Consider the following 12020-nt stretch of genomic DNA (forward strand, 5'->3'; position numbering starts at 1 on the left):
AAAATCAGAAAGTAGACACGCTTTCCAAGAGCCTGTATGCAGCAAATCACATTTTCCCTAACAAAATCCTGCAGAATGCTTCTGCTGGGTGAAAACACATGAAAGCTAAGAAGATGTAGTTCACACATTCATTTATTCTTAACACGGGAGTATTTTGTCACCATTATTTCAATCATTAAATTAGAACTCTGGAAGCACAAAAATAAAATGTGTTTATAATGGTCCCACATTAAAGTAGAACAGTGCCAAAAATATTTCCTTTAAATAGAGTTGCTGATTTCTTACAAAAAGAAGACAAAGGTCCTCATTGCTAAAATACATTTTGCAGTTATTACAGGTTCTGCTCTGTGATGAATCATGCAACCCATACAGATTGTGGAAGCAACTGAACATGCACAGGAGATATCACCAAACATTAAGGAAATATTGCAGGAGCTTCTGTGGAAACAAGACTCACAAAGAACAAAGTAGATGGGTGAAGCAGCAAAGATCCTGCCACTTAAAACAGAACCTGCTGTGGAAAACATTTATTTTTTGAATGTATACTTGAGTGCTCAGACTGAACATTGGCATCCTTCTCAATTTATTTTTTTTTTCTCCAATGTTCCTGAAAGGGTGGAATTTTTATGTTAGAAACAACAAGGCACAAAGTTTGTGCAAACCTGAACATTTCAAAATTCAGCAAAGAAAGCATTAAAAAAATTGGAGGAAATGTGTATGACATTTAAGTGCTGAAAAATAAATAGAACTACTTCAGATTTAGTAAAGATTGTCTCCTGATTATTGTCTTCTGCTGTAATGGTAAGACCACTCCAGTATGAAAGGTTACCTGACAAAACCAAAAGTAAATGTACTCAAATCTGTTAGAACAACAAAAGCCTAAATATAGGCAATGGTAAAACCAAGTATTTTTTGATAACATCTTCTTAAGCCAAAATTTTGTCCACCAATACCCACATACTAAGAAAAATAGAACAGTCCTGGTTTTTTCCTTAATAAAATAACAGTGGAAAAGAGTGTTGTTTAACAAGTCAGTAAGAAATTCTTTACAGCATTAGCTCATAACTTTTATAAGCAGAATGATCCAAAAAAATAGATCTGATGCATACCTCAATTAACACCTATATGAAAAAAAAGTTAGCATTTCATTATGTTAATCATGTGCAATAATGTCATATTCATCCTCTACCACAAAACAAGTAACATTTTCACCATGTTTAAAAAATAACCCAAAAGTCTACAAAAAGGGGAAAAAATCACCTTCATGCTTTGGGAACTAGCTAGCAGAAGACATGTCTTCAACATATTTCTCTACAAGAGTCATGGACTTGGCTTGTACAGCTCAACTCAGTTACTCAGCATGATCTTGGCCAGTGCTAGGAAAACATTTGGCTCATTTCCACAGCTGCTTTCTCTGAAATGTTGATGGGGGGAAAAAAAAGTCATGCCAATGAGATGCTTCACATCTATCTAGCATCATATTCAGAAGAGGGCCACGCCAGCTCTGCAGAGTTTATGATGTCAGAGTTTATGTGTTTAACTTGGTGACATGCTGGACAGCTCTCCTTGGAGCTCCACCCTAGTCCCAGCATCTCAGCCTGCCTCCATTAAGGTACTCCATCCATCCTCAAACCCAAAAGATCAAGGTGCTTATCAGAAAAATCCTTTCTTTCTAATGTCATATGGAGATTAGGGTTTTAAATGGAGATCAGGGATTGCTTTGCAACTCTCTCCAGCCACTCACTGTAATGATTTTATAGGACGTCATGAAGAACCTTTTTCATTACAGTATTATCAGATTTAGAAGAAATGTCACATTGCCCCCTCTAACTGGTATGTATAGGCAAGAAAACCTCATAGTAGAGTCAGAACCTTGGAAAGGAGTAAAAAATGGGAGACTATTCCTTCAAACAAGGAAAGTGGCCAATTTGATTTTCAAAGCCTTCGAATTTTCCCAGACAATGCTTGAAAACCATGAAAACTCACCCAGCTTCCATTGCCAGAAAAGAATTAAAAAAAAAAAGCTGATGAAATTTAGTAAATTGTTTCCATATACTTTTCTAAAATGGGTATGTCTGACTAGGATTTTATTAGTGATCTTTTTGGCCAAATGAAACGAGGCCATTCAATCAACTCAGCAGCATTTTCTGCTCTGTAGACCAATAACTTCTGTTATAACTGTAATATTACACATGATAGACCCAAGACTTCCAGGAAAACTTTTAAATAACACCAATCACAAATTTTGTTAATTTTATGAGACTGTGGGGTGCTCTTGCTTTTGGAGCAATTAGTGCAATTTGTGTGGTACTAGGTGTGTGGCTTTGGTGAGAAAGTATCTAAACTGTGGCATTTCCAGTCCACGCAGACATCTTCAGCCCAATTACTGCTTCCCAATCTATAGTTCTTGTAGGGAAATAAACAGACTGTGCTCATGTCTGCACCTCATAGAGTTTTAGAGGCCTATAAATGCCCTATATTGCAAAATCAGAACACTTTAATCTGAGCTTTGATTTTTTTTCCCCAGACTACAATAGTTCATTAGTTGGACAGACTAAATTTAGACTCAGGAAAACCCCCAAGTCCCTCAGAATCTCATCACGTAACTAAAACAGTATTTTCACAGAATCACAGATTATGCTGAGTTGGAAGGGACCCACAAGGATCATCAAGTCCAACTCTTAGCCCTGCACAGGACCATCCTCAGAAGTCACACCATGTGCCCGAGAGTATTGTCCAAACATTGTCCTATTTTAAAGAGCTGCGGTTGATCTCTGTGGGAAAAATAACAGTCCTTAGACAAAACCTGTTGAATGGAACAATCTATTCTTCCCAGCACTGAAGATTTCCCAAACCTCAGCTTCCTATTTGCTTTATACGAGTGACAGTTCTATAGCCTTTTTGCTTATCCTTAAATATTTACTATTGCATCACATGCATCTGAGGCTATAACACGCTAATCACAAACTGCTTTTGTACTTACTTGATGGTTACTCTGTTTGATGTGTCCTGCAGATCACCAGGATCAAAAAGCTGAGATTCCTTAAGTCCCAGCTCTTTGCAGCCTCTTAAGAATAATATGATATTATCCTGAAAAGAGACACAAAAAAACCCCCAACACTTTTAACTCTCCTTCATTTAAAAATATATCTTACCAAACCAACCTCTTTCTAACTCAGTATCTGTTCGTGAACAGTCATACCACCAGCTAAATGAAGAACCAAAGACATTTCCAGTCACATAATTTAAGAAGTCAGTATAGATTTTGTTTGGAAACCTGACAGATATTAAACTTCTTTCCTTTTCTTTTTATTTTTCCCCTCAAAATATTGTAACTACAACAAGCTTATTGACTTGCTTCTTTTCAAACTCAGATGTTGGCAACTTTTTAAACTGAAAAAGCCCTGCTAATTTCCCCACCTACTGATGTAGGCTGCCAACACAATCTCAGCATGTTATGGGGTAGAAAAGGTAGGATTTCTGAAGGAAGCAGGAAGAGTAGATGTGAAACAGCCCACCACCATTTAAGCAAGCAGCTTGTTCAGAAAAGATTTTCCATGTCAATATGAGCAAGCCAGTTAACACAACTGCTCTCTTGCCTCTCCAGCCTTAACCAGTCAGAAGCCACTGAAAAAAGAGTGGCTTCTGAAATAAAAACCTTGAAGCTACACTTAATGTGACCACTGCCTGTAAGAAGAAACAACACCAATCGTGTAACACTTTTTATGAAGGATTTACACTTTTCAAAGGGTAAAAATTAAAAACCTATAACTAAGAGAGACTAAGCACAAACTGATATAATCCTCTTTCAAACCAAATGCAAGTGATGACACATAGGTTTGCACGCAGGGGATTAAATTTGCATATGCACCTTTACAGTTAATATATGTTTTATACTTACACACATGTAGGTACACTGCTCCCTTTTACAGAACCAGTGAATATTTCTTACATGGATACATCTTGAAGGTCAGTAGAGAACAAGTGCTTAGATATGTATATTTCTAGATCAGCAACTGCAACGCTAGATGTGTGAAGAAGTAAAGACATAATGTACAGCTTGATATTCTCTGAGGCCTCTCATCTTAAATCTCCAACTAAATTTAAGCTGCCACGTGAAGAGTTACAAAGGAGCAGAAACACAGAGTGTGGCAGAGAACTCTGTTTTTGTAAAACCCAGGAACCAGAGGAGCCTGGGTAGTGTTTAGCTCTTACCCACCCTTCGTGACAGAGCAGGATTCGTGAGCAGGGCTCTCCCCACATCTGCTCCCAAGCCTTTGGGTGGGAGGCCATGGCTCCTCGAGAGCAGCCCTGTTTGTTCTGTTTCGGGGCAGCAATCAGAATGCTAATCACTGCAGCTCTCAGCATGCCAACACTCTCGCACACAAAGCTCGCCAGCCACACCGCAAAAAATAAAGACTTGGAAATTCAGAGGAGTCCAAATCTCCTTTTCTTCCCTGGCTGAAATTTAACAGCTCTGGAGGGGAGCCAGGGGTAAAGAAACAGCAGTTGAGAGAGCAGAGTGCCCATAACCCAGGGAGACAGCATCATTCATGCCACGAAAAGATGCTTGTAAAATTCTCCATCTGGCTTACTGTTTGCATTATAGTTTTTCCAACTGCATTGTGAATAACTCTTGTGTTTGGTCTTTGATGGAGGACAGTTCTGGTCACTTTCAAACACTGGGTAGATCAATGTGTAAATCTAATGAAAATGCAAAAGCATTCAAAAAAAGTTCCAAACATTATTTCCAAATTTAACAAAAATATATAGGACACAGAGGACATAGTAACCTCATAGGCTTAGAAAACAAGCAAAGGAGGAGGAACGGGGGAGATAACTAATTGCATCCATCTTTATGCCAGAAGTTCACAACCAAGTTATGATAAGCAGTAACAAAAACACCAGTCCATTCGGCAGCCATGTAGGTTGGAAACTCAGTTCTGTTGATGAACAAATGCCCACTTCTCAAAAAAACAGTGTCACCACCCTATGCCTGTTTGCATACATGCTTTTATTTTGATGGTCATCATAGGAAAAACACTCGCCAACAGTCACTAACATCATCACCCAAACAATTCCTCAGAAAGCTAGTATCTTGTATGGGCACAAAGAATCACACATAACAACAAGATGCAATCAGTGAGCACAGAAAGAAGTTTTTACTTTTGCTAACAATCTTGTAATTTTTATTTCCCAATGGTACTAAAAATGGCCATTTGTTTAAACAGATTGAAAAAAAAAAAAGGCCAACAGAAAAGATGTTTTCAGGTGTCATATTTATTCAAGAACACCTGCCCAGGCTGCCTAAACCCAAGCCAAAAACTTATCTCATTCTAGCACAAAACTAAACTTTTCCTAGTTTGCTATAGTACAGATGAAATTCGCATGTTAGTACCACTGAGACACTGGAGAAAAGCAGTCATAAGCCACTAAAAGGAGTCTTAACATTAAGACCTAGCTCCCAGCAAAGCTTTCTCTCAGGATTACTACACTTTGCATTGATCAGAGTTCCTGTCTTCTTCAGTTTTCAAAAATTTTTTTTTACATCTTTTGAGAGGATTTTTTGTTCAGTGTCTGTTAGCTGCAACTATGCATGTTTTGTAGTCACCTGAAGTCCTCCTTTCTGTCATTGCTGAAGAAACTAAAAAAGAAAAAGACCCCAGGTTTACAAGTAGCAATGTATATGAAACATCCTTACTTTAAATAAGTGACTGAAAAGACACATTTAATGTGCCTGCCCAGCTCCTTACAACTTGACAGAGTTAAATAGGTCATGCAAATGGGTCACGCTGCAATGGCAAGGATCGCCAGCTGCTGTGCCTCAGCTAACGGGGTGGTATCTTTTACAGCGGTCTCAGAAGACACAGGACCAGAATTTGGTCCCTTTGGCAGTCCCTACAAGGCACTAACACACAATTTCATCAATACATTAGATGGAGATGATATTGCCTTTTCTCAGCTATTACTTGCTGCAACTGTCTCATGCTGACTCCTCTTGGTTTTACTCCACAGCATTACAATCAAAAATCTTCTGGCTTTTGTCCTTCATACACACAGAGGAAAAGCAAGTTGACAGGTTACAGTCTAAATTTATTTTGCGAATTTTCTCTATTCTTTTAAAATATAAAATTTTCTATCTATAAATATATTAATACAGATCTATAAATTATAAATCTATAATCTAGAGATATCTACAGATAGCTATAAAATTTTAACTATGCTTAATTGATAAGATGACAAAGTCTAAATAGGCTGCTTACAGAAGACAAACACTTCAGTGTGGTGACAGACACAGGACACAAGCATAGGATACACTGACAGATTAAATCCCAACCCTTTTCTGCTTTCGTCAGCAGAGTCCTGAGAGTTCTTGTTAGATCAGCACTATAAGCAATGTCATTTACTTGTCAGTATAGAAAACCAACAATTATTAATGTAAATGTTTTGCTTTACCGAATTTCAGAAACAAAAAATTAACCAACACACAAAACTACGAACTCCCAGGCAAAGTCAGCCATGAACCAGTAAGAAGGGTCATGGACAGATAAGAGTGCAGAAAGGGAAAAGGGAAGGGAAAAATGCTCCTGCACTCACAACTTCATTTCAACACCATCACCTTTTCATCCTTTCTGGTGTGTAATCGACAGACTTACCTCTACAAAATCACTTTGCCAGGAAAACCACCTGCAGGTAACGCAGAGGGAGTAGGTGGTAGAGGGGTTACACCTTCGTGAAAGTGCAGGGAGGAAAAAATAATGCACTGCTCACTTGTAATCATTTTTTGTTTGGTTGGTTTTAACCTCTGTATTACAAATATGAAAAAATGTTCACTGTATAACATTAAGTCATTTTCCTCATGCACAAAGTGGTGCACAAAATCCTGAATCCTGTAAAAAACCCCAGAAATTGGCAGTTGAGCAGGACAGACACCCTGGAAAGTCACTGCAAATTCACACAGTAGCACAGCCAACACACAAGATAGCTCAAGCTAGCGAGAATCAAATATTCACAGCAGGCAAATTCTCTCCATAGGATCTGCTGATCAGATGCAATGGCAAACAGCTTGAATTTGGCCCACTTCCATTCCTTTCATCTGCCACAATAGTATACAAAACATTCTCACTGTATTTGCACTGCAAATCGGTCCTACAGCTTATCACTGTGGAGCCATCATTTGTCAATGTGCTACTGCATGGCCTGGGTGAGATATACAGATAAACCTGGGGAAAATAAAAGCAAGCCTAGCTGTATGTCTGCACAGAACACTGCATAAAATGCCAAATACATGCCACTTCTGTGAGTTGGAGATATTATTAGTTGCCAGTAGCACTGCTCTGTTTTGCAGGACAGCTGCAGACAAACAGGTGGCCTTTTTCATTTCTGGAATGCTGATATCTTCCCTGCTCCAGAATAAATTGGAAGATCTCTTAAAAAAAATTTCCAAACTGCTTTTCTGAGCAATTTCCAATTCAGACTCTTTAAAGCCTTTTGTTTGCTCTCAACATATCTTCCAAATTCTCTTATTTTTCCATTTTATGTAAGTAATTAGTGGTGGTAATTTATCTACATAAAAGCAATGGATCTTGTCTGATTCACAGGCTCACAGAAATATGGAAATACTCTGTTCAAGCACACCAGGAAAAAACTTTTTATGAGAAACTTTTTACATATATATATGTGTGTGTGTATATATATATGTGTATACATACATACATATATATATATAAGTATGTATATGTATTACTATTTATCCAATATGCTTTACTGTATATGTTTCATTATATATGTGTTTAACTATACATATATGTTTAACTATATATATGTATGTTTCACAATATATATGTGTGGTTTACTGTTTATACAATATGCTTCACTGTATATATAATAACACTTCACAAAACATAGTTTTCTATGGCAGATTCAAAATCACTAAATTTGGGAGGAACTCGATCGCAGCTGGGACACATTCACTTAGAAGCTGAGATGGTTAATCTCCAGAAGAGGAAGGCTGACAGCACACCAGAACTGAAGGCAACCACCCCCCCCAGAACAGCAAGGGGAGTCAGGGCTGCTTACATCCCAAAAAGATTCTATCACACAGCAGCCTCACCCACGAAAATTAAACGCTACTGGGGAAAACCAGAAACAGATGGACCCCGGGAGCATGGAGGGAAAGCAGGACTTACCAGCCCGCCAGCCGGACCGATCCCTTGTCCCCCAGCGGCAGCCGGGCCGGGCGGGAGCGGCACAGCTGCGGCTGCAGCCCCAACTCCACCCACCGCAGCGCCGCTTCCCGGCACCCGCCCGGGCACGGCACGGCTGGAGGGCAAAGCACGAAAGTTAACGAGCGTGGGATCCTGTGAGCCGCGAAGGCAGAAGGCAGGTCCAGAGAATAAACACAGCGATGATCAGACTGAACCAGCAGGAGTAGGGCACACCGGGCGGGCATGCCGGCTCCGTAGGCAGGGCCTTCCAGCACGTCGCTGGAAGAAGCTGACGAAGACTATCTTTGCCAAGAAAGCCCAGCCTTTGTCTGCTTCTTTTTGCCCAGTCATCAAGGAAAAGATGTGCCTCCTCCAACAACAGCCCTGCTCCCTTAACAAAAAGGCAAAACCCACCTTAAAACTGCATGGAGAAATGGGCCGGTTGGTACCATACTGCAACTGCACAAAACACACCAGAAACCCCAACTCTAAGCAACCTTCAGGTAACATCTAAGGCTGCCTGAAGATAGAATCATAGATTTATAGAATCATCAAGGTTAGAAGAGACCTTCAAGATCATCCTGTCCAGCTGTCCACACAGCATTACCACTGCAGCCCCTAAACCACTAAACCACATCACCCAGCACCAGAACCAGACACCTCTTGAACACCTCCAGGGATGGCAACTCCACCACCTCCCTAGGCAACCTATACCAATGCCTGACCACCCTACAGTGAAAATTTTTTTCTAATATCTAAGTTGAATCTCCCCTGTCTCAGCTTAAGGCCATTTCCTCTAGTCCTCTCACGGCAGGCAGGATGGAAGAAACTGACCACCACCTCACTACAACCAAACTCTTTTCAGATAGTTGTAGAGAGAAATGAGGTCCCCGTGGAGCCTCTTCTTCTCTAGACTAAACAAACCCAGCTCCCTCTGTGTTGCTCAGTACCCTTCCCCAAAGATCTTGCTGGAAGTGCCAAGGTGTTTAGATCCTGCTGCTCCCAACCAGGCTCACTAGGTGCTGTAAGTGTCTAGAGCAAGAAGATGGGGGGAAGGCAGGGGGGGCTATAAAAAGCAAGCTAAAAATAAATGAAATGTGTTAAGCAAAGCAAATTTTGAGTACATTTGTCCTCAAGAAACTAAAAAGCAAATTTAAAATTAAAAGCTTGCAATTCTTTGAGGAAATCAGAAGCACAGCAGTACTACTCAAGAAATTGTCTTGATGTTTTCCTACATCTGTTCTTCACCATCAGATTATTTGCTTTTTAAGATCTTTGTCCTGTAACAAATTTCAGCCACCTTTATAAGCTCCTTATGCAAGGCAGTGTATTACTACCATTTGTATGATCGTTATAACTAAAATCCCCAAACAGGAATGACCATATTGTATATAATGCAAGGCAAATGCAAGTAGCTCAGGATATAAAATGGCACTGTATGTCCCGTGCAGGTAGTGAAAATTTCATGCTCGGTACAGCATGAATGGACGACGTATCTTATTTCTGTAATTTTTTAAAAGAGCTTAAAGTCCCTGCAGCATGATATGATATAAAAGAAGAAACACTGTGGACAAGAAAGAAGAAGGATAACAGGAAAAGAAAGAACAAAATAGTGGGAGGAGACCACAGGAAAGAACATGAGCAAGAGTAGCCTTCAACTCAACAGGCAAAAGCAAACCAACGGGGGGGGGGGAGGAGTGCACACAGCATGAGCACAAGGCTGACCCTATGACTTCACTAGTTAAGTAGGTCCTGATATTACTCTTTGCTACATCAGGTCATTATCCCTGAAGGCACAAATAAAACATTTAAACAAATGGGGGCTCAGTCAACATCCATGTCTTTGGGGGAGAGAGCAATCAGATGATGTGAATTCCCTCAGATTTGCCAAACCCAAGATACACCCTGAGTAAGATGGCTTTGTTTACAGCAATGAAGACAGAACATAGGCAGGCAGGGAAAACCCCCAAAGCATTTCAAGTCTATTCACTGGCTCTGATGCTGATGAAATCACAGCCAGATGTCAATGAGATGTCAGATTTCACCCTGGAGAGGGAGTGCTTATCTGATGACATATTCTACAGTAACAGCCATGCTATGGCCAAGGAAGAGGACAACATTTCCTTTCCACTCCCTCTCCGCAGCTCACTCTCTCAGTGTCACTCTCTCACTATCTTGTTAGTACCAGATGACAGTGCTTGGCTTGGGTTTGGGCCTCAGTTCTATGACTTCTTCTGTTACCCACTTTTTACTTTATTTTTTTATGAATAAGGCTCACCAAGAGCAGGGTTAAAAACAAGCTTCTGTACAGTGAATTGTAGTCAAGCACTCCTAGAAGCTGCTGGGAATTCACCTTGCCAGATGGGTAAAATCCAGAGCCAGATGGCTAAAAACACAAAATTACTAAAAAAGTAAGGCATGGCTCCTTTTGCTGTGATGGAAAGACTGTTATTTATTTCCTCTGCTTTGTTGGTTGGGCTATGGATAGGGTCAATACAAAAACTGTGGCAGAGTGTGTCGAAGAGCTACAAAAGAGACAAGAAGGAAAGAAACATCACAATGGCAGTGCTCTCAAGGCAACCGAAGCTTGCATCTGTGGCATCTACTCCTTCTTATCCATCCTCTTGGCAATAGTTGTGCTGTCTACCTGAAGGAGGGGAGAAACCATCATGAAGACAAATTTGACCTCTATTTGCACTCACATTATGAATGCAGGAATATGACTACTAACTGAAACATAGACTTCAAGTGTTTCAACCCTGAAACCACAGCTAGTGCCACAATGCTTCCCTCAGGACATCCTGCTGGGGAAACAGGACACTTTCCTTTCTCAGCACATCCTTGCAGCTGCTGCCCCCACAAATGGGTTCTATGGCAAAATATAAAAATGGGCAAGAAATTCACAGCTAAGGAGAATGTGCTGTTTTCTATGTTTGGTTTATTTGTGTGTGATTATCTGGACACAATGAAGCATTAAGGAAAGTACAGAGTCTGACTATGAATTTAGATCTCAGAAGACACCCATCCCAAACAAACTGCTTAAAGAAAACAAAAATACATAAACTTTATATCTAGAGTTGTGAGTCATAAGAACTACTACATCAGATATGGTGAAAACAAAACCAGTCTATAAGTAAAGGAGACCACCAAAGAAACTAACCTGAGCATTAAATATGGGAGAGTATGTTTTTTTCATAGACATAGTGTTAAAGCTTATCACTCTGCATACCAAAACAGATAAATAGATTAAATACAGCTGAATTACCTCCTGAGCAATATACCCAAAAGCTACAGCCCTAGGGTAGTCCAAAGGAACACCACAACTAGCTTAAGCTCCAACACAAGTGAGTCCTTCATGTGTTACGTATAGCCATCAACTAAAACCAAGCACTGCTGAATAAACCTGTGCCTTTCCAGACTGCTATCAGGGCAATTGTGTGTTAAGCCATGGCACAACAGATATTTTTTAAAAACTATTTCTGTGTTCTGGCTAAGATAGTGTACTTTAATGGTAAAGATGATTACCTATGCAAAGCAAATCTATGTGCTAAAATTTATTCCATGTTTTCTTTAATTATATTAGCAGGTCTGCTAAAAGATAATACGCTTCTTTTCACATACCCTGCCTTCCTCTTTCTGCTTGCAGAGTCCAAACCCCATGGGATCCCTTTGATCACATTTGATATCTCAGGGCACTGATACCCAACACCTGCTTTCTATATTTTGATCTGACTGTAGGGAAAATAGCCTTGTTTTCCAGGAAGAGCACTGTTGACTACTCAAGGGACTTAGCTCCAGGAAACTTGCAACCAG

The 12020-nt window shown here is 40.0% G+C and overlaps 1 protein-coding gene across 6 annotated transcripts in view; it reads right to left on the reverse strand.

The window, feature by feature from the left end:
* LIMCH1 (LIM and calponin homology domains 1) overlaps nt 1–12020 on the reverse strand; it is a 180337-nt gene that overhangs the window by 71082 nt on the left and 97235 nt on the right. For all 6 annotated transcript variants that reach the window (XM_039385029.1, XM_039385033.1, XM_027731598.2 and 3 more), the window contains one exon: nt 2984–3090. In XM_039385029.1, the coding sequence (XP_039240963.1) occupies nt 2984–3090 (107 nt within the window). The remainder of the gene's footprint in view (nt 1–2983; nt 3091–12020) is intronic.

This window comes from Pipra filicauda, unplaced genomic scaffold, assembly GCF_003945595.2.
Source record: "Pipra filicauda isolate LSUMZ 115617 unplaced genomic scaffold, ASM394559v2 scaffold38_size3968069_pilon, whole genome shotgun sequence".
Lineage (NCBI taxonomy): Eukaryota > Metazoa > Chordata > Aves > Passeriformes > Pipridae > Pipra > Pipra filicauda.